Raw genomic sequence first — 26,876 nt, 5'->3', positions numbered from 1 at the left:
ACACTTCTATTTATCTATCGTTCCCTCTGAACTCCTTTGCTACCAATCTGTCCATCCCTCTATCCATAGTCCTCTATTGACTTGATCGCAGTGTATCTGTACCTTCGCAGGGAGAAAATTGCAGGTACTGAATGGCTCTTTAGTCTAGCAGTGAACAAGCAGAACAAGTCCCAATGGCTGGAAGCTGGCACCAGACAAATTCCAACTGGAAATGAGGCCCAGATGTCGCCCTGACTGACCATTAGAACAAACTCCCAAGAGACATGATGGATTCGCCATCTCTTGAAGTCTTCACGTCCAGACTGTATGCCTTTTTGGAAGAAGCTTTTAGGCAAAGCCAAGTTACTGGGCTCAGTGTAGGGGAACTAGGTAATTTCTCTGCCATGGGTTATACAGAAGGTCAGACGAGGTGATCAAATGGCTTCTCGCCATAAAACCTACAAATCTATCCCTCTATCCGGACCTCTTCCTAAGTTCCTCTAGGCACACTCCCCTTTCTCTGTGTCTCAGGTGTTATACTGCTCTTCTGCCCATGGGAAGCCCTGCCCCCAGGCCTGGCAGGACACACATGGGTCAGAGGGCATCACTGTAGGCCACCCCGCTGCCCCTTCCTCTGCATTTGGAGCCCACCCCTGTTTTTTTTCCTGGATCAACCCGGAGATTCTGATTATCCCCAAGCCATGCCCTGATCCAGCCAACAGCCCCACCAGAATCTGTCCCTAACTGGGAACCTCTGTGCTGAAGAATCTGTCCACCTCTGGAAAGGAATGGCTCACATCGAAGTCCATTCCAGAGGCACAGAAAACCAGCCCAGGTCCCCCTCTTCCTGCGGGTGCTGCTCCAAGACTCCGTTCCAGGGGGCCAAAATTCCAGTCCACGTTTTCTCCTTGTGCTAACCAGACTCCTCTGATCAATGGCTCTTCCAGCCGTGCCCCCCTGTGTAGGTCCCACGTGGACCGGTCACCAGCAAATCCTGGCCTGGATTTCTTAGCCTGGATTCATCCATGCACCTGAGCTCTATGCTTTGTGCCTCCCCTGTTTTGGGGCTGGTCCCCTCTGGTGCTCTGGGGCCTTTGCAGCAGCTAGGAATAGCCACAGCACAGTGGCGCTCTGGCCACACCCTATTCCCCGGACACGCCCCCACCCGAAGGGGTGTGGTGACCCAAGGGGTCTATGCTGTCTCTCTGCTCCCAAGCGGGGGAAACACACCCACAGTCTTCCCCACCCCACACTGCTGTGCCCAGGGGTGCTGGGAGCAGGGCCTGGGCACATGGGTGAAGTCACCGCACTGGGGAGGGCCTGGGATCAGACATTGTTCCTGGGGGTGTTGGGGGGCAGAGGAGTAGGGGATGTGGAAGGCATGGAGAGGAGATTTATAGCTGGATGGGACTGGGGAGGAAGAGGCAGGACAGGCAGGGGAAATCCCAGCTCTTATTTTTTCACACTTCCATTTCCTAGTTTCTGTGGGGATAATGGGAATCAACTGCCCTCTGCTCTAATCACTAGAGCCCACTCCCCTCCAAGCTGGAGCCCCTCTCCCCGCCACTTCTCATTCCTCCCCCCAATCAGATCTGTCCCTGGGAGGAACCCACTGAACTCAATGGCATCCCCCTACCCAGGCCCTGAATCCCAGAGCCTTCCCCTCCTGGGCCGGGGGTGGGGGGCTGCATGGCCAGAGGGGGGGAACAGAGCAGTGGCCTAGATAAGACAGACATATGGACAGAATTCTGCTCCCTACTCCCCGAGTGCTGGCTCCCAGCCCCTTTCCTGACCCATTAGACCCCACTCTCCTCCCCAGAGCTGGGAATAGAACCCAGGAGTCCTGACTCTCCCCTCCCCAGCAAACCATCAGAGCCCACACCCACCAGCCACGCCCCTCGGCAGGGATCTGGTGGGCTCAGGCCCATGGACTGAGGCCAGGGGAAGAGAACGGGTGGGGGTAGCAGAAGAGAGATGGAGAAGAGGGAATGAGTCAGACAGGGCAAGGGAGGTGGATGGCTGCCGGGGCGGAGGGAAGGAGATGGGGGGAAGGGGTGAAAGGAATCTTGACCCTGTGATTCTGGCCTGGGACCAGCTCCCCACTCCTCCCCTCCCTGAGATTGGGACTGAGTCTGGGCTGGACTCACTCCTTCCATTAGCTCACCCAGAGGGTGGGGGTGGGGGCAGTGCTGGGATTGATTTTGCCTGGGGCAAGGGGGTGATGCTGCCCCTTGCCCCTCCCCACACCTGTCAATCTGTCCCTGGGGGGAACCCTACCCAGGCCCTGAATCCTGAGCCTTCCCCACCTGGTGCGGGGAGGGGGGGTGGAGCACGGACAGAGGAGGGGGAGGGAACAGAAGAGTGTCCTGGGTACGACAGAATTCCATTCCCCCCCTTCCCCCCCCCCGCAGCATTCCCACAATCAGGGATAGAACCCAGGAGTCCTGACTCCCAATCCCACCCCCCAAAAATCTAAAAGGTCTGGGCCTATGGGAGAATTGGATGTGAGGGAGGGGAGCACCAGGGGGGTGAGCTCCGCGCTCTTGGGAGAGCTGAGCAGCTGGGGAGCCAAGCTCTGCCCCATACTCTGCTCCCTGGAGCTGAAGGCCCCTGACAGGCACCCCCTGTGCACTGTGACTGAGCCCTCCCCATCCCCATCCAGGCCCTGGACGCTTCCCACTGCTCCCTCTCCCCCAGGAGGGAAAAGCAGGATCAGAGTTAAAAAAGCCACAACCCCAAAAGGAGGGGGGGGGGGAGGGGAGGCAGCCGGGTGTGGGGAAGGTCCTGACAAGGGAGCATTGCGCTCTGGGAATGAGAAATATCCTTGGTATCTTCCCAGGCCCCAGCCCCTCTGGTACCCCCACCCCTGGTCCCCTCTCCTGTCCCCATTGGGCACCCCCACCCCCTCTCCTCCCCTCTCTGGGCACCCCCACCCCCTCTCCTCTCCCCTGCCCCCACTGGGCACCCCCAACCCTGCTCCCCTCCCCTGTCCCCTTTGGGCACCCCCACCCCCTCTCCTTTCCCCTCCCCTCCCCTCTCTGGGCACCCCCACCCCCTCTCCTCTCCCCTGCCCCCACTGGGCACCCCCAACCCTGCTCCCCTCCCCTGTCCCCACTGGGCACCCCCACCCCCTCTCCTCTCCCTTACCCTGTCTGGGCACATGGGTCCAGTCTAGGGAGGGGCAGATACAGAGCTGGCTGGGTCCATAAGTACATGCTGGTATCAGGGAGCGGTCCAGCCCCATGGGATGCCCTGGGAACTTGGGCAGGGACCCTCTGGAGGCGCCCGGGCAGCCTCCTGCTGTGGGAACCCAGACTGATGGGAACCACTGGTGCTTAATCCCCTCCCCCGCACCCTGAGCCAGGGGCAGGGCTGCCCTGCTGGATTTGCCCTCCCCGCTCCACCGCCAGCTTCCCTGGACCCTGTCCCGGGGGGTCGGGTCAGAGCTGGCCAGGGAATCCGGCATGACGGTGCCACAGGACGAGCTGGGCACAGCTGGCGGCATGCGATGGAGGGGGGTTGCTGGTTCCAGCCAGTCTGGGCATGTTAAACCTGCAGCTCAGGCTGCTGACCCCTCCCCCCACCCCCATGTGCACCCCACATGCCCCCCACTCCCGGCCTGACTGCCCTGGAGCCACCTGAGCTAAACCCCTCCCCACACACCCTGCAGGGAGGGGGGCAGCCCTCGTGTGGGGGGTGACTCTGTTGGGGGCTGGTGCAGAGGCACTGGCACCAGGCACCCCATCTGGCTGAGGAGGGAGCCAGCCCCATAAATGCAGCCACTGCGAGCCACAGCCCTGGGGAGGTGATGGGGGAAGATGAAAATAGCCCCACAGCTAGTCGGGGGGTTGTAACTCCCCAGCATTCCTGAGCTCTTCTGGAGTCGAGCAGGTTAGAGCAGGGGGATGAGGAGTCCCGGACTCCTGGGTTCTAGTCCCAGTTTAGGAGAGGGAATAGGGTCTAGTGGTTAGAATGGGGGGCTGGGAGTCAGGATTCCGCGGTTCTAGCCCAGCCTCTCTCAGTGTAGCTAACCCTAGAGAGAAGCTCTGGTTCTGACTGTCCGAGCCCCCAGTGTTGAAGGGGGTTGGCTCAGCCACAAAGGCAGGGGATGGGGGGGCTGCTCTCCCTTTTCCCCTGCAGACAGAGCCAGCTGTGAATCTGGGATCTGGACCCTGGACCCTGCCCCCCTGCCATTTGGATCCAGACTCCAGGAAAGCCAAGGGTCCTAAACCCTCAGTAGTGGAGGGGGGGTTGGGGGGGCCTCATACAGTCCTGTGATGGCTCCCCCTGGATTCTGCCCAGGAGAAGGGGAGAGACACCCACCCCCACCTCCACCCCCAGCAGCTGGAGTGGCCCGGCCCAGCAGGGATTCCAGGGATGTTTGTGGAAGCTTCAGGCAGCTTCCTCTGGCCCCGGCTGGACAAAGAGTCCTGTGTGCTCCCCCCCTTCCCCCGCACACCTCTGCCATGGGGTGTGTGCAAGCAGCGCCCCCCACGAGGGTTAGCAGGGGCTGCGGGTCGGGATTGAGGGGCACCAGCAGAGTTGTGTTTGGTGGGGAGGCACAGGGCCAGGACAGCAGGCAGCTGCAGGTCAGGATTGAGGGACACCAGCAGAGTTTGGGGGGCAGTCCCCTGCGTGCACCTAGTGTTCCAGCTCCTCCCCCCATTATAAAAAAGCCCCTGCAGTATTTGTGTTCGGGGGGTTCCTACGAACGGGATAAATGGGGTGCGCTGCGATCCCATTACCAGCTCAGATTACCCTCGCTGGCCCGACACCCGATCCCCCCTGCATCAACAGCCCCGACAAACATGATGCCTATTAATAACAGCAGGGAGAGTCTGCCTAGGGCACAACAGCCCCCCCAGGAGGGGACAGAACTCAGGAGTCCTGACTCCCCCGACCCTGGATCTACCCGTCTAGACCCCACTCCCCACCCAGAGGCGGGACAGAACCCAGGAGAACCCAGCCCCCAGCCCCAGCTCTCACCCACTAGCCAGTGCTGCCTCTTGGAAAGTCCATCCTTTGGCCAGAGAAAGGAAGCCCCCTCCTCCCAGTAAAGGGCAGAAGAGTCTGTGGGGCAGAGGGATAGAGAGAGAGAGCCCTTCTCAGTGTGGGGCTGGTGGGAGCCTGGGAGGGAGTGAGCGGGAGGGACAACTCCTCCCAGTATGGGGCAAGGGGGAAGAGGGGGAGGTACAGCTCCTCCTGGTATGGGGCAGAGGGGAGGAGTGGGCAGTACAGCCCCTCCCAGTATGGGGCAGGGCGGTTAGGGGGAGGAAGGGGAGGGGAAGCCCCCCCCAGTATGGGATGGGAGAGGGCTACTGGACAGTTTTGGTGGCCTGGCGAACTCCCTGTGGCTGGAGGGTGAGGGGGGGTGACACGTCCTCCCAACCCGCTGCTTGGGCCCCACCTCATGGCTGCTCCCACTCGGAGCAGAGTGTGAGGGACCCAGCCACAGGGGCAGCTCAGGCCTGGGGAAGGGGGTGGGACGGGACAGAGCAGGCACCATGCTATAGGGCCCCCTGGCCAGGTGGGGGAGGGGCACAAACCCAGGGAGTCCATCCCCGGGTGCTCTGGCCAGGAAAGTCACAATCCCTGGGGCCTGGTCCTTTGCCAAGTTGGTCAGGCCAATTAAGTCCCATTGATTAGAGGGTAGACACCCCCACCCTGCTCAGCCTGCACTGCCCTCCCCAGGGGATTTAATGCCCCAGAGGGGCCCTCGCTGGAAGGATTCATGCCCTTAACAGGCCCCAGCCTAGAGCTCCCCTCCCCCAGGTATAACCCAGATAGCAGCCAGGCAAACTCTGTCCCCCACCCCCGTTCTCTGCCCCCCAACATGCCCCTGCCCTGATGAGAACTGGATTAAGACCCAGTGCCCCCTAGAGTGGAAACGCCCCATGAACCATTCCCCAAGCCAGACAGCCCCTACTCTGGGGCTGGATCAGGGCTGGCGCCCCCTACAGGGGAAAGGCCCAGTGCCCCATTCCCCACTCCCTGAGCCAGATGGACTGGAGCCAGCACCCCCTGGAGGGGAAAGGCCCCGTGTCCCATTCCCTGACTTCTGTCTCTTGACCCTCCCGGATCCATGATGGTCCAACTTGGTTGTGCAGCAATCCAAAGAAATTAGGGCTAGGGTGTTATTAGATACGGAGCCCACCGGGGGTGCTACTGGGTTACAGCTGCCAAGAGCCCTTGGAGAGACGATGCCCTCAGGGCTCTGGCTCTCAGGAGGGTCCAGGCAGGGTTTGCAAGGGGCTCTGGGGTCCAAGGCTCGCTCCTCCCCAGGTGGCAGGGCTTCCTGCTGGCCCCTCATGTGCTTCCCTGAGCGCTCCAGCTAAGCTAGGCAGGGCTGGGTTAGTGCTTGGATGGGAGACTGGGTGCTCCTGGGGGGCAGGGTGCTCAGAAGGGGGTGTTCTCTTCTTGCCATCACTGCTGGCCCTACTGCTCCAGTGCAGTGCTAGGGGGCGCTGTGCTGCAGGGAGTGGGTTGGGGGATCAGTAGGGGCTGAGAATCCATGCTTCCCCCAGCATGATGCAGATTTAATCACCCCAGAGCTGGCTGCATTTCAGTGGAAGGGGTGAGAGATCCCCCTGTGACTCTCAACATCTGAAAGTGGGACATTGCTGGGACATTTTTTAGGGGTCTGAAATATTAATACAAAAGACAAGACCCCCTCCCCCCAGACACACCTCCACTCACTGTGTGCAGGTGTCACTGCTCCCAGCTGCTGCCTCAAAGCTGGTCTTGCAGAGTTACAGATTTCAAGGCCTGCGTGGGCCATTCGATCATCTGCCCTCCTGTACAACCCAGGCCAGAGTACGTCACCCAGGCCAGCTCCCCCATACTGAGCCCGATAACTCGTCTCCACCTAACGTGTCTTCCAGAAAGACTGCCAGGCTGGATTTGCAGATGGTGACTCCACCCGCCCCTTGGGCGTGAGAGCCAATGGTCAGTCGCCCGCACTTCATACATTTGTGCCTTATTTCCAGTTAGAACTGGGCGGGCTTCAGCTTCCAGCCGTGGGCTCGTGTTCTGCCTTTCTCTGCTAGATTAAAACGCCCTTTAGTAGCTGGGATTTAGAGTGGACAAATTTCCAAGGGGAGAAGATTTCAGCCAGTACCTAGTGTCTGAATGAGCCGATCATGAAACCCTGAGTTCAGATTCACGCTGCAAAGGGTCAGCTCTGGTGACAGTCTCCTTGTGCTCCCCCGTCTGTCTGCATCCGGGCTCTCTTGTCTTATACCCAGGTCACCAGCTCTTTGGGCAGGGCCTGGCTGTTTGTACAATACCGAGCACTCTGGGGGGCCTTGGCCATGACCGGGCCTAGGAGCTACCGTAATACACCCAATAAATCATAATAATCATAATGCTGACGGTGCCGGTTCCAGGTCTCCTCCAGTCTGGACGCTGCCCCTCGGGCTGAACGCTCTGCTGGGCTGTGCTAGCAAACGCTGAGCAAGACAGCTTGACTCCAGCAGTTTGTACCCGAGCTCTTAGGGATGTTATCAGTGAAATGCTGCCATAGCAAAATGGCCTTTTTCGATGGAAACTGCTCACAAAAATTGTCTTTTTTTTTTAGTTCAAAATGTTTCTTTCCCCCCTTACCAAGCCTGAACATGAACGTTTTGACCTTTTCCCTATTTTCTACCTTCCCCTCCCATGGAATTGCAGCAAGGAAATGAACGAAGGTGGTGTTATGTGTCTGGCACCAGGGCACTGCCATGCTGTGAGTGGCATTGAAGCACATAGATGGCTCAGGATAGACAGGGGGTGCTGACCCACACCCAGAATTGGGCACAGCCCCCTGCCCTGCACACCATCTATAGACCAGAGCCTGCAACTGGACCCTAGTTCTGGGAAGGGAGTGAGGTCTAGTGGTTAGAACAGGGGAGGTCTGGGAGACAGGACTCCTGGAGTCTATTCCTGCCTTTGGGAGGAGAGTGGTGTCTAGTGGTTAGAGCAAGGAGGAGGACCTGGAATTTAGGATTCCTGGGCTCTAGCCACAGCTCTGGGAGGGGCGGGGGCACAAATTGATTTTTGCAAGCACTTCCGATAAAATAAAAACCGCTCGTTTTGAAACCAAGAGAACGAAGCTTGGTTTGGAATCTGCAGGTTTTAAATGCAAATGTTTAACCGTTTTTAAACCAGGCTCGATTGTATCACTTTTCCTTTTAAAAGCCAAATATTTTCAGTGTTGCCAACCATGGGGGTTTTATCACAAATCACGCAAAACGTGGTGCTCTCCTCCAAGCCTCTCAAGTCCTGGAGCGCCAGGATTAAGGGAGAATCTCTCAGCTTCCGTTGAAAAAAGCCAGCTTCTAGCCCTCAGTTCAATTCAGCAGGCCTACATTGGTCTGACAAAATCCTTAAAGAGACAGGGACCCCACCCCACCCCTGACAGCTCAAAAACCCCCAGAGGGTGAACAAACTGAAGGTGAATTTAAAAGAATCTAGTGATTTTAGAAGCTGATCTCGTGATTCATGATTAAGGATATTATTTTTCCATGGCGGTCGCAGAAGTCACGGAATCTGTGACTTTCAGTGACCTCCTTGACTTCAGCCCGCAGCAGCCAGGAGCTGCAGGGACCCCCATCACCTATGGTGGCCGGAGGGGGGACCCCGGAGCTCCAAGTCGCCGCAGGTGGTGGGGGACCCTGGAGCTCCGAGTGGGCCACCGCAGCTGCCTAGCTTCCCATTTTGTCATGGATATTGTTAGTAAAAGTCAAGGACAGGTCATGGGCTTCCATGAATTTTTCTTTACTGCCTGTGACCTGTCTGTGACTTTTACTAACAATATCCATGACAAAATCTTAGCCTTACTCATGATCTTTGAATTACTGGGGTTGGCGATGCTGCAGTTTGCTTGAGGAAAGGGCAGACCGGGATGTGGAGTTCCTGGCGGGTGGGGGTCAGGGGCTGGGACATTGGGTGAACAACCAGGCCTGTCCCAGGCAAACCAGGACGCTGGGTGCTTGACCCCTTCCTGAGCTCATGTGTCTGGGATAAGGCCTGTAACCACGTGGGGGCCGCGCCCCCTAGTGGGGGTTCCCAACAGAGTCCTCTGTCTTTGTTGGTTTCAGAGTAGCAGCCGTGTTAGTCTGTAGTCGCAAAAAGAACAGGAGGACTTGTGGCACTTTAGAGACTAACAAATTTATTAGAGCATAAGCTTTCGTGAGCTACAGCTCACTTCATCGGATGCTGCATGCATCCGATGAAGTGAGCTGTAGCTCACGAAAGCTTATGCTCTAATAAATTTATCAGTCTCTAAGGTGCCACAAGTCCTCCTGTTCTTTTTGTCTTTGTTGGATTACACTCTGACGATCCAGATCCTCAACAGGGGCGGGGCTAACTCTGTGCTGCTGGAAATAGGTTGAAGCATGGGGGATGGGGAGCCATGAACCTCAAAGTCTCTGGACCATATGGAGAGCTCCCTGAAGATCCAGCCATCCCCATACACCCCGTCTGTCTGTCTATCTATCGCCATCCACCCCCCCCTCTATCTATCCCCATCCACCCCCTCTATCTATCTATCCATATATTGCTCCTTCCCCTGGTCTCTGATGTGATCCCCTTCTTCCCTTCCCAGCATTGTCTCCCCTCTCGGCCAGTGCCCCGGGGTGACCTCTGCCAGCCACAGCCCTCTCCCACCTGTGTGTGAACTGGGAGGGGCCTCCCTTCCCCCTCAGTTGGTAGAGTGGGTGGAGGGGGGACAAGAGGCTTCTTACAGGAAGGGACTAGCTGGTAGCTCCAGGAATCCTGGCCCCGGGGGCTCCTGAGAGGGCTGGGGTGACTGGACCAATTTGAAGCTCAAGTGGCCCCACACTGCCTTTGGGCTCATGACTCTGCTTCTAGCCACCACTGGGCAGCCAGAGATGGGTGGAAGCGGGGGACTAACCTCCACCCCTCCCCAAGATCACACCCTCCTTGCTGCCTCTAAGGCCCAGGGCATCACTGCTGAAGGGAAGAGCGCAGCCTCCAGCTGGAGTGCCTGGGGAGGAGGGGCTGAACCAGGACTGTGCTTATGAATTAAGTTCTAGCACCCTCAATGGTTACCCCAATAATGCACCCCCAGCCACCCCAAAAATTCCATTCCCTCTTCCCCCACACTGTTGGGGGATTCCTGGGGCAAGATGTTCTGGAGCGAAGTGAGGAGTGAATGGGGGCAGAAGCACAGGGGTTGGGGACCAGACCCATCCATGAGGACTTCACACCCAGCATTGGGACCCCCCAAAGGGTCTGGGAGACCAACAACCTCCCAGTCCAGCTGCCTCAGAGCCAGTAACCTCCCACTCCTCACCCCAGACAACACGGCCTCCACCAATTCATGGCCTGCATTAAGAAAAAGTGGGTTCTCACTAGCTCCTTCCATATCTGGGGACCCAAGGTCTGTACAGCCTGTGAATGCTCAGGCACTGAGATGCAGCCACCTCTGGGGTGGGGCACAGAGGAATTTATACAGGGAACCCTCACCTGGGGCTGAAATGCAGCCACCTCCAGTGTGGGGCGCAGAGGGATGTGGGAATCTCTTGGCTGGTGCTGAGATGCAGTCGTCTCTGCGGTACCAACACTGAACAAGAGTTTAGTGAAGAATCCTGTTGTCCAGGGGTCGGCAGCCTTTCAGAAGTGGTGGGCCGAGTCTTCATTTATTCACTCTAATTTGAGGTTTCGGGTGACCAGTCATGCATTTTAACGTTTTTAGAAGGTCTCTTTCTATAAGTCTATAATATATAGCTAAACTGTTGTTGTCTGGAAAGTAAATAAAGTTTTAAAAATGTTTAAGAAGCTTCATTTAAAATTAAATTAAAATGCAGAGTGGAGATCATCCCCCCCTGAGCCCCGACCATGTTCCCTGCAGCACAGCGACCCCTAGTGCCACACAGGGGCTCTAGGTTCAGCAGCAACAACCGGAAGGACTGCCCCAAGCTGAGGCCCCACCCCCACTCCCTGCACTTCCCCTGGGCTCTCCCAGGCGCTCATCTGCAGAGTTGGTCTCTGACACACACACCCCGCACTGTCCCCCCTGGAATGGGTACACTGGCCCTTTAAATATCCTTGCCAGCCCTGGCACAGGACCTGTGGGCACCTCAGGAAATGACTATTTCCAGATAATTATGGGCTGTGCTGGGCCCTGCCTGCTGCGGCGGGGTGAGCTCACTCACCCCTAGTTATAGGCATGTAGACAGGACTGGGGGGGGGACAGGGCCTGGAGAGGGCAAAGGAGCCGGGGAGAGGGGCAGAGAAGTGAGTCAGGACTCATGGGTTCTATTCCAACTTGAAGGGGGGAGTGGAGCCTAGTGGTTAGAGTGGGGGAGGCCAGGGCTGGGTTGTATTCCCAGCTCTGGGCAGGGGCGGGGTCTAGCGGTTAGGTACTATGATCCCTCTGCAGCCCTGAGTAGATTCCACTGGCTCTGTCTCAGCTGGCGCACCCAGCTCCTATCTGTGGTGTTTCCAGTGTGCCCTGCTTGGAGAGGCTGGTACTAGGCACCTGCTGAAGGCTGGCCTGGGATCCTGCCAGAGAGAGACCTTCAGTGGGGGACACCAAGTGACCCCAGGCAGACGTGCTGGCGGCAGTGCACTGGAAATAGCAGTGTGAACGTTGCAGCGGAGGCTGCGGTCTGGCGTAGCCGCCTGAATATACACTCCCAGCGGCTGTGTCGATGTACCCTTTGGGGGTCCTGACTCCCAACACTCCGGCTCTAACCACTAGACACACCACTCTCTGCCCAGAGCTGGGAATAGAACCCAGGAGTCCTGACTCCCAGCCCCCTTGCTCTGAACACTCCCCTCCCAGATCCAGGGCTGATGAGAGCAGTGGAAAGTGGGAGACAACTGTACTGGGGCCCCCCAAACACCTGTAACTGGGGTGAAATGGGAGGGGGTGGGGCCCCAGCGAACATGATGTATTGGAGCCCCAGTTTCTCTTGATGGGCCTACCAGGAACAGAAACAAGGATCCCTGACTCCCAACTACCCTGCCCTAACTACTAGACCCCACTTCCCTTCCAGATCTAGGATCTGATTGCAGGCTCTGAGATATAGAGGCAATGCTGGGCAGGGGCCAGAACACACAGGGTGCAGCTTTCACTCCCCTCCATCCTGATCCTGGCCCTGTCACGCAGCCCCGTCCACTTCCTCTGTGCACTGGGGGAGTGAGATGAGCAGGGAGCCACATCCCACAGGTACCAGGCACCTGTCCCCCCACATGCCCTCTGCCCCCATGGGTCCCGATAGTACGTGATAGTTAATAGTTCATTTCCTTGCTGCAGTTCCCAGATCCCTGCAGCAAGGGGTAGCAGGTTGGGCTTTTTGTCCCTCGTCACTTTCAATCCCAGAATCTCAGGTCCCAGCACTGGGCTGTGATGTATGAGTGGCAAAGGGGGAGATTTTCCTTCCCAAACACCCGCTCCACTGATTCACATCCAAACATCCCTGTTGAATGAATCCCAGCTCACACGCCCCATCTGATTGTCTCCAGAGATGGGTTGTGCGGAGTAGCTGGGGGGTCGAATTTCACCCAGACAATGACAGGCTTTGAGACCATTACAGCTTCTGCCTGCTGCAATGATCCACTTCCTTGAGAACATAAACAAGAGCTTTTCATAAGCCCTTTTCCTCCCATGACAAAACCCAGCATTTAGCACAGCTCCCGGAGGGCTTCTAACCCACCTTGGGGAACATTCTTCAATGCACTGATTGGTTGCACAATTGTTCTTGTGGCGTGTTGCTGTGTGCTGTTAAACAGCTGCCGTGTTCCACCCCAGAGCTGGCTGCATTTCTATTGCTGTGTGAATGATCCCTGCATCGAGTCACTGACGCGCTGTTAAACACCTGCTGCTTCCCACCCCAGAAGTGGCGGCCTTTCATTTGCAGGGAACGAAGTGATCCTTATAAGTAGTTTGCAAAGTACCTGGCATTGACAGAAGCTGCAGAAACGTTAGATTGTCATCGCAGAGGCTGAAATCTTCTCCGGTCCATGAGCAACAGCCATGGGCTGACTTCAGACCACAATTCCGGTGAGAGATTAAATAATCAGATAATTGTAATGTGCAATTACCGTTCCTGTCACCTGACCAGCCCAAACCCTTTAGGAAAGGGAGGGCCGCTGCCCACCCGCACAATCGGAGGCGGAGAGAGCAGAAGGGATGCCCCTCAGGGTGCCTGGTGAGACTCTGGCAGCGATGCAGGAGTTCTGGCTCCCAACACCCCCCACTCTCACCACTAGCTCCCACTCCCCTCGCGGAGCCGGGGAGGGACCCGTGAGTCTCGGGTCCCCGCTGTACGGGTCGCTGCCGCTTTGTGGCTGGTGCCGGTGGAGGCGCCGCGTGTTTGCTCTGCCCCGGGTCTCCGCCCTCCCCAAACCCAGCCCAGCGGCGGGGCTGGGCCGGAGCTCGTCAGGCAGGGTGAGTCACTCCCGCACCTGGGGGGGGTGCCCAGGAGCCGAGGCAGCAGGCAGCGCTGGAGGAGCCCGTCACCGCCGCGGGGGGCGCAGCGGAATCACCCTGACTGCGCCCCGCTGAGGCCCGGGCAAGGCAGCCGGCTGGGCAGTGGGAACGGAGAGCTGGTAAGTTACACGGGCAAAGCGGGTGGGGGAGTGGTCGCCCCCCGCGTAGTGAGAATCCAGATTCCACCCACCCAGGATGGGAGGAGGAAAAGGGGGGGGATCCGGATCCCCCCCTCCCGCAGGAGGAAAGGGGGAATGTGAATTTACACCTGGCGGGAGAGTGAGAATCCAGATTTACTCCCCAGGAAGGGAGGAGGACTACTGGGGGCAGGAAGGGAGCTTAAGTGGGATCTGGGGGAGGGATAGCTCAGTGGTTTGAGCTTTAGCCTGCTAAACCCAGTGTTTAGGGATCTGGGGCAAATATTGGGGATTGGCCCTGCTTTGAACAGGGGGTTGGACTAGATGATCTCCTGAGGTCCCTTCCAACCCTGATATTCTATGACCTGGCTTTGCCCCTGGGTGAGTTGGGGTTGGTCCCAGAAAAGGGGAGTGGGTCTTGGATCCCCAAGGAAGGGGGAGAGGGGAATTTGTCCTTAGGAGAAAGGGGACCATTTTTGGGGGAGGGGGGAATCCAGATTTACTAGGGAGGGGCTGGAAGGACTGGCACCTGTACGTGGGGTAAGCAAGTGCTTGTTTGCCTCAGGAGAGAGAGTTTTGGGGGGTGCAGATTTTCCTCGGGGGTGGCACATCCACAGGAAATGCATCCTGCCCCCTGTGGCCTGTTCGGTGGGACCCCACTTGCACTTCCCCTCATCCCTACCAGCACCCCCAGAGAGGAGCAGGCCCCAAGCCACATCCCAGAGCATGTGTGAAAAGGGGGCGGGGGTGAGCACAGAGGCTGGAGTGCCTTCAGATCGGGCATGGCTGGGGAGGTGGGTCATGGGTAGGAGTAGGGGCCCTGAGCACGGCTGGGGGTGCCCAGAAATGTGGAGCGTAGGAGGTGCCTGGGGATGACAGGTGCTCAGTGTTGCCTGAGCGCTGAGTTTAACTGTCCGGGCCCAGGAATGAGGGGGACTGGGGATGGTTAGGGGGTGCCTAGGGGCTGGGCATGGCTGGAGGTGACCAGCAATGGGTGGGAGGGAGAATGGGAATAATTTGCTTGGAGCCTGGGAGGATGAGGGACCTGGGCTGGGCGGAGGCGAAGGAAGGAAGAAGAACTATCTTCTGGAAGTCCCCAAGTGCTTGCTCTCCAGGCCAGGCTGAGGGGGGGAAACGGGGCGGGTTGCCCTCAGATAGCCTATGGGACTTGCTGATCACCCCTGCTGCAATGGGGCCGATACAGGTGATGGTGGGGAAGGCTCCTCCTGGGCAGCAATGCCCCTGGTTGCTCACAGAATGAACCTCTTGGCTCCTGCATGCCAGGAGCAGCTTGGGCCGTGGGGCCTCCTACTCTGGACCCGATACCAGGTCCCCCCCATGCCAGAGGCTCTGTGTGTACCCCCTTCTCCCCTTGCTCTGATGCCAGGGGCTGTGTGCATCCATCCCCCCACCTCCTTTCTGTCTGGGAGATTAGGTGTTTGGGATGCCAACTGGGTACCTGTGGGGAGGATGAGCAGAGATGAGTTGGGGTGTTCGAGGGGAAGGCGTTAATCATTGAATCATAGAATATCAGGGTTGGAAGGGACCTCAGGAGGTCATCTAGTCCAACCCCCTGCTCAAAGCAGGACCAATCCCCAACTAAATCATCCCAGTCAGGGCTTTGTCAAGCCTGACCTTAAAAACCTCTAAGGAAGGAGATTCCACCACCTCCCTAGGTAACCCATTCCAGTGTTTCACCACCCTCCCAGTGAAAAAGTTTTTCCTAATATCCAACCTAAACCTCCCGCACTGCAACTTGAGACCATTACTCCTTGTTCTGTCATCTGCTACCACTAAGAACAGTCTAGATCCATCCTCTTTGGAACCCCCTTTCAGGTAGTTGAAAGCAGCTATCAAATCCCCCCTCATCCTTCTCTTCCGCAGACTAAACAATCCCAGTTCCCTCAGCCTCTCCTCATAAGTCATGTATTCCAGCCCCCTGATCATTTTTCAGAGTAGCAGCTGTGTTAGTTTGTATCCGCAAAAAGAAAAGGAGTACTTGTGGCACCTTAGAGAGTAACAAATATATTTGAGCATAAGCTTTTTGCATCCAATGAAGTGAGCTGTAGCTCACGAAAGCTTATGCTCAAATAAATTTGTTAGTCTCTAAGGTGCCGCAAGTACTCCTTGTCTTTTTGCTAATCATTTTTTGTTGCCCTCCACTGGACTCTTTCCAATTTTTCCACATCCTTCTTGTAGTGTAGGCCCCAAAACTGGACACAGTACTCCAGATGAGGCCTCACCAATGCCGAATATATGGGAATGATCACTTCCCTCGATCCGCTAACAATGCTCCTACTTATACAGCCCAAAATGCCGTTAGCCTTCTTGGCAACAAGGGCACATTGCTGACTCATATCCAGCTTCTCGTCCACAGTAACCCCCAGGTCCTTTCTGCAGAACTGCTGCCTAGCCACTCTGTCCCTAGTCTGTAGCGGTGCATGGGATTCTTCCTTTCTAAATGCAGGACTCTGCACTTGTCCTTGTTGAACCTCATCAGATTTCTTTTGGCCCAATCCTCTAATTTGTCTAGGTCCCTCTATATCCTATCCCTACCCTCCAGCGTATCTACCACACCTCCCAGTTTAGTGTCATCTGCAAACTTGCTGAGGGTGCAATCCACGCCATCCTCCAGATCATTAATGAAGATATTGAACAAAACCATCCCCAGGACCGGGCCATCAGCCAGCTCGCTGAGTCACAGACAATCTCAGAGGTGCTGGAGGCTGTGGGTGTGCTGCAGAGATGGCAGGGTCCTCCCTTTCTGGTTTTCTGAAATCCCCCCCAAATCCATTGTGTTCTGCCCTTTGATGGATTTTGGGATGGTCTGAGGGATGCTCTAAGGGCTTCAGTGAGACGGGGGTGCTGGATGAGTCCTGATCTGCACAGGGTCTAGCAGATGCTAACTGGGCCCCCCGAACTGCCCCCCAGAGGCTGGAGTGAGGATCTTATACTCACAGCTGCCCATGCTGGACAAGGGTTCCAGGACTGCCCCCATAGGTGCTGGAACTAGGGGTGCTGCCACACCCCCTGGCTTGAAGTGGTTTCCATCGTATGCAAGGTTTCAATCTGGTTCAATGGCTCTCAGGACCCTTGGCTGCCCCAGTTTGGCAGCAGGGGCAGTTACCCATGCCTTTTCCTTCCCCTGCGGGACCTTCCCCATGTCAGGATCCCTGAGGGATTCAGTTGACTGTAAGCTCCATGGGTGCTGGAGGAATCCAGCTGTTATGTTTTGGGTGTTTCACTAGTAACACCTGGCTTAGCCAAACATGAATCTCAGATGTAATGATACTGGTGGGAGGGGGGGGGGGGGGAGGGGCAGGGAGATGCGGTTATGTAAGTATTCCTACTGCCACCCTCTGCTGGATGGAATGAGGATGTCATAAGGCCTAAATTGCTCATGGTGATTCTCCTCTGTCAGAGTTGGAGGGTATGGGATCTGTCCCTACTCTGCAGCAGAGTGACCCCTCCCCCAAAGCCCTAGTTGGCAGTGGGTTTGTGTCAGTGCTCAGCTCTTTGTCTTTTCCAAGGGGAAGGGAGTTGCCCGAGGCTACACTTCGGGTCAGTGGTGGAGCCAAGAGTAGAACCCAGGGGATCCTGGCCGTGTGCTTGGGTGCTAGTATCGTGTGCTTGGGCGCTGGTACCTTGTGCCACCTGCCAACCCTCTACACCCTCGCTCCTAGGGAATTTATACTATCAAAATTAGCTGGGGGAGAAGGGTAGTACTGGCCCTAGGAAGGGAGTAGAATCTACTGGTTAGAGTGGGGGGCAGGACTCCTGGGTTCTAGTCCCAGCTCTGGGAGAACAGTGGGGTCAGTGGTTAGAGTAGGGAGTCAGGATTCCTGGGTTCTGTCCCCAGCTCTGGGAGGGGGGTGGGGTCTAGAGTTTAGAGCAAGGGGGGCTGGAAATTAGGACTCCTGGCTTCTATCTGCAGCTCTGCATGGAGAGTGTGGACCAGCAGTCTAGCAGAGAGTTTCTCTCACTCGAACTCTGGCTTTCCCTGGAAAGTTCCAACCCTGCCTTTAAAAATTCTCTCTGCTCTGAAAAGTCCTGTAAGTGTCTGAATTCTCCAGATTGCCCCAAACTGCCTTCAGCTTTCTTTGCTGCTTCCCCCGCTGCCTGCTGCCCAGTGCTGTCCATGGAAATATTTACTCTGCCAAGCAGGCACACATACAAACCACAGGGAAGCAGCTGCAGGGACGACATCCCTTGTATAAGAGCTTGCTTGGGGGTTTCTCCACCATGAGCAAAGGGAAAGGCATTTCCTCTGGGGAGCAGGAGTAGCACCCGACTGGGTTGGAGGGGAAATGTCTAGGTAAAGCCATGAACTTTCCTGCTGGTCAGCGGTCCCCACGTAACATTGGTCAGTGCAATAAAAATGATCGTGCTCCTCGTCTTGCCTATGGGTCACAGCACTGTGCAAAGGTCATTAAGCCACACAAGCCTTGCAAGGTGTAATGGCAGGATTGTTTGTCTCCTAGAGTTGGGGAAACTGAGGCACAAAGGAGCGAAATAAATTGCCCAAGATCACACACTGTCAGAGTCTGGAACCCAGGAGCTTTGACTCCCAGCTCCCCTGCTCTAACCACTAGACCTGCTCCCCTCCCAATGATGGGAATAGAATCCAGGAATGTGGATGGAAAAAACAAAGACTGAATAGGCCACAAAGACTCCTCCCTAAGGGTGTACCCTGAGGGGAGGGGTGGCTCACATTGGCAGGAGGATGGGGTGTCTACATGGGCTCACAGAACTGCTTCCTGGGCGTAGCTGCTTGTGGGGGTGGAGCATAAAGAGCCTCCCCATCTGGGCAATTGGGTACACTTTCACAAGAGCTAAATGATTAAGAATCATGTAGGGCACCAATTGAGCAAACTCTGGCTCCATTCCCACCAGAGATAAATCTGAGCTGCAGATCCTACATCTGGAGACCTGGTTGCTGTGCAGAGAACACCTCCAAAAGGTGGCAGGATGAGGGGTGCAAGACACACCTGAGAGCACTTGGGGGGGGAGTGCAGGGCCAGTGTGATTGGGGGGGGGGGCTGTTAAACTTCCCATCTCCAGGAGTGGCATGGGGTTTAGCATCAGAGCAGGGGGGACCAGGAACCAGGACTCATGTCTTCTATTCCCAATTGGGTAGGGAAGTGGGATCTAGTGCTTAGAGCAGAGGAGGCTGGGAGCCAGGATTCCTGGGTTCTAGTACCAGCTATAAAATGGGAGTGGGATCTATGAATCGGAACATATGGTGCTGGGAACCAGGCGTCCTGGGTTCTATTCCCACTCTGGGAGGGGAGTGGGATCGAGTGATTAGAGCAGGCTGGACTGGGAGCCAGGACTCCTGGCTTCTATCCCCAGCTTGGCAGGGGGAGGGTGGAACAGGATCTAGTGGATTCATTAGAGGGGAGCAGAGGCTGGAAGTCAGGGTTCCTGGGATAAATGAAGAATTTTTTCCCGCTGCACAACACTGAGACTGGAGTCTGGATTACGCCCCCCAAATGCTGGGGCTGGGCTGGGGGCCGGGCTAGGTAAAGCTCAGCACTGGGATCAGAGTTGACACATCTGCCTTCTGTGACCCTCAGTGAGGGTCACCCCATCTCTGTTGCCTGAGGGAGGCCACAGGGCGTTGCTATGGTGCTTGGAACCCTGCTCCGAGGTGGGGGGGTTCCAGGGCCTGGGCTGGGCAGGGCTCCCCCATCGCTGGGCCATTAAAGCCCCACCCAGTGCCCTTGGTGCCAGGTGATTGGGCTTATCCCGAGCCAGCAGAGGAGTGAAATCTACGGCTGGCTGGATCAGTTTTCAAAGGGATGCTGGGACTGGTAGGGGGGAAATGGGACCCCAGTGTCTCCCCTTGGCATTCTCCAAGATCCCACTCCCTGCCCATATTGATGTCCTGGATCAACCTTCCCAATGACTCTGTGGGTAGCCCCCATTCCATGTCTGCAGGGAACAAAGCCAGGCAGGAGGGGAAAGGTGGCTCAATGAGACCAGTGTGGGTGACCAGCAGGGAGCGCTGTGCTGCAGGGAGGGAGGCTCTCCAGGGTCAGCACTGACTCCAAGGTGTCTCAGAGCTGCGCTGGGGGAGCTATTCTGCAGGGTGCGGGGCGGTGGCTCAGTGTGGGGTGCTCTCCCCTCGCAGTCAGCTCTGGTCCCAAAGCTGCACTGCAGCATGAGACCAAAGCACTGACCTTTTGTGGTTATCAGATGAGCCATTCTTCCCAGGAGTCAGGGTGTGACCCCTGGTGTCCTGCCCAATTTCCGACATGAGTAATCGCCTTCTGCCTCCCGACATCCTGCCCTGGAACTTTCACTTTCAGAACAGGGCTCTCCTGTCTCAGGCTGTTGGGGGGCTGTTAACCAGTGGCTGTGCCCCACCCCAGAGCTGGCTGCATGTCAGGACTGGGCAAACGATCCATCCCCATGTACAGTGTGTAATGATCTCTGGGATGGTTGGTGTTATGGAGGTGAAAGAGATTCAGGGTAGGACAATTCTTTCTCTTGGGCTGGGATCCTGCCCTCTTCCCAGGGGCCAGCTCCCTCCCAATGTCCCATGGCCCAATGACTTTTGCTCCCCAATGTCCCTCTTGCAGTCAGGTTACCCAGTGCTGCCTCTTGTTTTCATAATTGGGGCCCCCTTCACTCCTCCAGATTGACCAAGGATCCAGCAAGCTCACTGGACCTGAGCTGGGATTTGAACTGGGGGTCACTAGGGAGGAGAGGCCTCCACCAGCCTAACCCCACCCTCTCTCTGCAGACAGGATGATCCCTGTAGCTGAGTTCAAGCAGTTCACGGACCAGCAGCCAGCCTTCAAGGTGCTCAAGCCCTGGTGGGATGTGCTGGCTGAATACATCACGGTGGCCATGCTCATGATTGGGGTTTTTGGCTGCACCCTGCAGGTGAGTACTGGGCTGGGGGCTGGGCTGGGACCACCCTCTGTGAGACCCCACCCATGCAGCAGCAGGGATAGGACCTTGGGCCTCTGGATCCTCCTCCCTCTGGAGCTGAAGGAGAATCTCCAGCAGCAGCAGTAGAAAGTTCTATCCCCAGCAGCCACTAGAAGGTGATGTGCTCATGCCGGTCAGTAGGTGGCAGTGGTGCCCATAATAGCAGGATGCAGACCCCACAAACCAGCTGAGAGCAAGAGTGGAAACGGAGGAGAAGGCAGCCGGCTGGGAAGAACACCCCTTATCCTGTCCCCTCCTGCCTGTCAAATCGCTGCTGGGGCAAATGGAGTCCTTTGTCCACAGTGGACGCCCTGTTGCATTGTGGGAGGGACATCCCAGCAAGCACTCTGCCATGACGCAAGGCGGCTGGAAGACGCACCCCTGGGGAACTGGAAACTTTGGATCAGAACCTCCCTGGAGCTCAAATGGCTGGGTGGGTGAATGCCACCCTCCTGCTGGGAGAGGAGAGGGTGGGCCCAGGGCTCAAGGGAAAGGGGAGCAGGGGGAAGGGCGAGGGCCATCAATACAGGCCCTAAGATGGAGTTGCCCCCCCAATCCGGAGGTGTCTGCCTCCCCTGGAGCTGCCAGTCCTCCCAGGATGTATTGTATCCACGCAGGTGCTGCCACCCCACTGCCGGGGATTCATGCCCAGGCAGGAAGCTTGCCCCAGCATGTCTGGGGTGCGGCTGGATCACGGGCTGCCCTGGGGAATGGGATGAAGGTGGGGAGCGAAGGCTGTGGCTCAGCAACAGGAATGAAAGGGGCTGAGCTGAGCCCGTCTCATGTGAGCCTGATCAGAGACAGGCTGCTGAGCTAGATGGGCCCATTGGGCTGATCCAGGTGGGGGAAAAGAGAGCTGAGACTAGAACCCAGGAGTCCTGATTCCCAGCCCCTCTCCCTTATTCTTACTCCCTTCCAAGAACTGGGAACAAAACCCTGACTCCTACCCCGCCCCTGCAGCCAGGGCCGGTGCAACCACTAGGCAAACTAGGCGGCTGCCTAGAGCACCAAGTGGTTGGGGGCAGTCAAAAGCGTGCTCCGGGGAGGTGGTGGAGCGGAGGTGAGCTGGGGCAGGGGGGCGCGGGGAGGGCCGCCTGCAGCAAGTAACGGGGGGGAGGGGGCCGGCGTGCAGGGGAACCCTGTCCCAGCTCACCTCTGCTCTGGCTCCTCCCCTGAGCACGCTGCCACGCTCTGCTTCTCTCCCTCCCAGGCTTGCGGCGCCAAACAGCTGATTGGCGCCACAAGCCTGGGAGGCAGGAGAAGCGGAATGGCGGTGGCGTGCTCGGGGAGGAGGTGAAGCAGAGGTGAGCTGGGGTGGGGAGCTGCCGCACGGCTCCCCGGGCCGACGGGGGGTGGGGGGGAGCGGTCGGGCAGGCGCAAGGTGGAAGTTTTGCCTAGGGTGCGAAACATCCTTGTACCTGCCCTGCCTGCAGCTCTAACCACTAGACCCCACTTCATAAATGTCAGACTTGAATTTTAGTGGTTAGCTGATGGGCCAGCAAGCTTTGCATTCTGGGGTGGAATGTGGGGAGATGGGAGAATCACCCTCCCCCCATCTCTGCCCCTTGAATGAGCTGCCCCTTCTCCACCTAGCCCTGTTTTAGGCTGGTCTGTCATCATCATTGGGGTAGGGGGTGCTCGGTCATCCCCGGATGAAGGTCCCCCCAATACTGGGGGGAGGAGTCTGTCCATACGGAAGCCAAGCAGCAGGTGCACAAGGCAGCAGTCCTGTTACAATATCTGTCTCTTGTGGCACCAGGGAGAATATCCGTGGCAACAAGTCCCATAGGCAAAGCCCCAGGGCCACTCGGGAGGAGGACAGGAGTGAGATTAGCCCCCCGCTGGCCCCCTTTTGAGTTAACCATTCAGGCACCTGCCACACTGCCAACCAATGAGATGCCAGGGGATGGTGGGATCTGCCAGGGAAGTAAAGAGAAACCCCCTTGAGATGGTGGCTAGAGCAGGGGGCTGGGAGTCAGGACTCCTGGGTTCTATCCCCAGCTCTGGGAGAGGAATGGGATCTAGTCATGGTGAAAGCAGAGGAGCGGCAGTAGTGGCAGGCAGGACTCCTGGGTTTCAGTCTCGGCTCTGCCACTGACTTTTGGGGTGACCTCAGGCAAATCCCCAGTACACACACATTCAAACCCTGCTGACACTGGGACCATCAGCACAACACTCTATTGCTTGAGCTGAAGGAGCAGCTCCATCAGCTGGCACAGGAGGAGGTTGGTCACCCATAGATGGGGAATGTCACCCACACTGCACAGGTGGGTCTGGCTTGCTTAGAACCAGGGGCTGAAAGACAGTTTCTGTAACAGGAAGTCACGTGGCCCTCGGGTTGCAGTAACCAAGAGCTGGGGGATTTTATTTTGCGTGCCACTGGGCCAGCTCGGGCTCTGCAGAACGAGGGGCAATAATTCTTTACAGTACCCTGATCAGCTCATCTCTGCTTCCTGCCACCCGCCCTCCCCTGTTCTCCTACCTAACAACATCACGGCGGGTCCTGTTCCCTTCGGTGTCAGGACTCCTGGGTTGTGATTAGCAATGGCCTGGCTTAGCATGGGCACTGAATCACAGGAGCTCCTCATGGGGTTGGTGTGTGCCGTGTGCAGTGCACACATTCACAGGCTAAGCTCATGGGACGCTCTTGCTGCTCTCTAGCTGTGGGGTAAGATGCTGGCGTGAACCAGCAGCTCATTGACCTTCTCTAGTCCCATTTGTCTCAGCCTCACCAGGTGCTTTAGAAACTTGCTACCTCCCTGGAGTTGGTATAATGCCCATTTTATGGAGGTGGAAATGGAGGCACAGAGAGAAGGGAGCAGCCCAAGGTCATACAGAGAGTCAGTGGTAGAGCCAGGGATAGAACCCAAGAGTCCTGACTCCCCACCCCACTGGTCTAACCCAGTAGACCCCACTGCCCTCCCAGAGCTGGGGAGAGAATCCATAAGACCTGGCTCACAGCCCCCCCTGCTCTAACCACTCGACCCCACCCCCATCCCAGAGCCAGGGATAGAACCTAACTCCAAGCACCTGAGCTCTAACTACTAGACATGCTTCCTCACCACCAACTGTGCTTCTTGGCCGGTCTCCTTTGTCCCAGGGGCAGCCGAAGTGGGGCCAGAATGGGTCGTGCTCACTGCTGCTCCAGCAGCGCAGCCCACTGAGACTGCAACTCCCAGCACGCCGCGTGTCACGGAACCTATAGCGTTCCCAGGGTGCACCTCTGCACTGAGGGTGTGCTGGAGTGTCTAAGCTACCCTTGGGGCTCCTGGGTTGGGCAAGGCTTCGGTGCCCCTGTTATCACTATTGTCCTGAAATATGCGTGAATGCAGCCTGCAGTCGGTGCTCAGGGGGCAGAACTGTACATGGACCATTGCATGACATACAGGGCCAGACCCCCAGCAGGTGTCAGTTGGCCATAGCTCCATTGGAGTCAATGGGGCCAGACCCCCAGCAGGTGTAAATCAGCCATTGCTCTATTGGAATCAGTGGGGGCAGACCCCAGCTGGTGTGAATCAGCATCCCCCACGGTTTCCTCACCTGTTCCCCTCTGTGGCCATATCCCCAGGTGACACAGGACAAAATCATCTGCCTCCCCAACCATGTCCCTGCTGGTGCCTCACTCTCTGAAACATGCCAGAATTTCACCAGGAAGAGCCTCAATGCCTCGGAGCCAGACACACCCCTGTCCTCCCGGGAGATGAGCGGCCTGCGCAACAACCTGGACATCCAGCAGTACAGCTTCATCAACCAGATGTGCTATGAGACAGCCCTGCACTGGTACGCCAAGTACTTCCCCTACCTGGTGGTCATCCACACCCTCATCTTCATGGTCTGTGCCAACTTCTGGTTCAAGTTTCCGGGCACCAGCTCTAAGATTGAGCACTTCATCTCCATCCTTGGCAAGTGCTTTGACTCACCCTGGACTACCCGGGCCCTCTCTGAGGTCTCTGGGGAGAACCAAGATGGGACGACCTCAAAGAAGGAAGACGGGCGGAGGAAGAGCATCAAGGATGAAATACCCGAGTCCCACCCTGCTCTACAGCCCATCCAGTCCATCTCTGAGAAGAAGGTAGCAGAGACTCCTGCAGTCAGCCTGCTGGACAAGAAGGAAGGGGAGCAGGCCAAAGCTTTGTTTGAGAAGGTGAAGAAGTTCCGGCTGCACGTGGAGGAGGGAGACATCCTCTATACCATGTACATCCGACAGACTGTTCTCAAGGTCTTCAAGTTCCTGATCATCACAGCCTACAATGCCGCCCTGGTGCAGAACATCCACTTCATTGTGCCCTGCAGCATGGAGATGGAGGACATGACAGGCTACGACCACTTCTGCTGCAACCACACCAAGGCCCACCTCTTCTCCAAGCTGGCCATCTGCTACATCTGCTTCTTGGGCGTCTATGGCCTCACCTGCCTATACACGCTGTACTGGCTCTTTCACCGGCCCTTGAAGGAGTACTCCTTCCGCTACGTGCGAGAGGAGACGGGCATCAGCGACATCCCTGACGTCAAGAATGATTTTGCCTTCATGCTTTATCTGATCGACGAGTATGACTCCCTCTACTCCAAGCGCTTCGCTGTCTTCCTCTCCGAGGTCAGCGAAAGCAAGCTCAAGCAGCTCAACCTCAACCACGAATGGACAGAGGAGAAGCTGCGGCAAAAGCTGCAGCGGAATTCCCTGGGCCGCCTGGAGCTCCACCTCTTCATGCTGTCCGGCTTGCCTGACACAGTCTTTGAGCTGTCTGAGGTGGAGGCCCTGAAACTGGAGATGCTCAAGGATGTGACCTTCCCACCGCTGGTGGCCCAGCTCGTCCGCCTCCAGGAGCTCTCCCTGCTGAACTGCCCCGTCAAGCTGCCATTTGCCTCCCTGGTCTTCCTGCGGGACCACCTCAAGGTGATGCAGGCCACCTTTGACGAGATCAAAGATGTGCCGCTGTGGGTCTACAGCCTCCGCGGGCTGGAGGAGCTCCACCTCTCTGGCCTCTTCAGCCAGGAACTGGGGAGGGCGTCCGGCTTGGAGAGCCTCCGGGAGCTGAGGAACCTCAAGGTGCTCTCGTTGCACAGCAACATCTCCAAGGTGCCACCCAGCGTGACTGACATCTCAACTCACCTGCAGCGCCTGTGCATTCTCAACGACGGCACCAAGCTGGTGACCCTCAACAACCTCAAGAAGCTGGTCAACGTGCGGGAGCTGGAGCTGGTCAACTGCAACCTGGAGCGCATCCCCCATGCCGTCTTCAGCCTGGTCAGCCTGCAGGAACTGGACCTGAAAGACAACCAGCTACGCTCCATCGAGGAGATCCTCAGCTTCCAGCACTGCCGCAAGCTTGTCTGCCTTAAGCTCTGGAGCAACCACATTGCCTATATCCCCGAGCACATCCGGAAGCTCAAGGGCCTGGAGCAGCTCTACCTCAATCGCAACAAAATAGAGACCCTGCCCTCCCAGCTCTTCCTCTGCACCAAGCTCCGCTATCTTGACCTCTCCAACAATGGCATCCAGGTTATCCCCCCAGAGGTAGGTGTGCTCCAGAATCTCCAGTACTTCGCCATCTCCTCCAACTCAGTGGAGACCTTGCCCGATGAGCTCTTCTTCTGCAAGAAGCTGAAGACTCTGATGGTGGGACACAACAAGCTCTCCACCCTCTCCCACCGCCTGGGCAACCTCTCCTTGCTCAGCAAGCTGGAATTGAAGGGGAACCGTCTGGAGGCCTTGCCGCTTCAGATTGGGCGGTGCCCAGCACTCAAGCGCAGCGGCTTGGTGGTGGAGAGCACCCTCTATGAGATGCTGCCCGTGGACATCCGGGAGAGGCTGGAGAGTGAATGAGAAGAGGGGATAGTCAGCAGCAGGGGCAGGCTCTTTGGCCACCTGCAGAAAGACTGTCACAGTGACTAGAGCTGGGAAGTGCCTTGTGTGCTCCTCTCCAGTGCAGGTGTTGCTCCCAGGCCAGAGCTGCAAAGGCACCTGGGAGATCTCCCACCAAAAGTCTTACCAAAGAATCATCCCCCCGGCCATGGCTATGGAGGGGCTCAACATTTCATCCCAGTCGGACAGTGGGTGATCCTGTATGGCAGAGCTGCCACGTTGTATCCTGGATTGCCGGGGAGAAATTACTCTATTTATACTTATTTTTTTAGTGTTATTAACAAGCAGCATTTATGGCTTTTAAAAAAGGACAATTTGTGTGTGTGCGTAAATAGCTCATGTTTTAAAGTGCTAGATCTCCGGCACACCTTGGTCACTGCCCCATAAACTGTACCCCAGCCCACAGTCTATCCTATGAATTTCCAGGCCAATCTGATGGGTAATCTAGAGAGGATACAAATGTGGGTGTTCAACTGAAATTTTGCTGTGGCTTTAACCATGGGAAAGTCTTTCCTCATTC

At 57.0% G+C, this 26,876-nt stretch overlaps 1 protein-coding gene across 1 annotated transcript; it reads left to right on the top strand.

Annotated features, from left to right (window-relative positions):
• The first annotated feature begins 13,024 nt into the window (after window positions 1-13,024).
• Window positions 13,025-26,667, top strand: LOC102931415 (leucine rich repeat containing 8 VRAC subunit E). Its single transcript, XM_037888049.2, has 3 exons — window positions 13,025-13,536; window positions 20,303-20,445; window positions 24,062-26,667. Exons 2-3 carry the CDS (start codon window positions 20,308-20,310, stop codon window positions 26,315-26,317), a joined length of 2,394 nt encoding a protein of 797 aa, XP_037743977.1. The 5' UTR covers window positions 13,025-13,536; window positions 20,303-20,307; the 3' UTR covers window positions 26,318-26,667.
• Window positions 26,668-26,876: the final 209 nt, after the last annotated feature.

The sequence above is a fragment of the Chelonia mydas genome, chromosome 20 (assembly GCF_015237465.2).
Source record: "Chelonia mydas isolate rCheMyd1 chromosome 20, rCheMyd1.pri.v2, whole genome shotgun sequence".
NCBI classification, from domain to species: domain Eukaryota; kingdom Metazoa; phylum Chordata; order Testudines; family Cheloniidae; genus Chelonia; species Chelonia mydas.
Note: the sequence above shows the minus strand (reverse complement) of the source record. Positions and strands in the feature narration are given on the sequence as shown.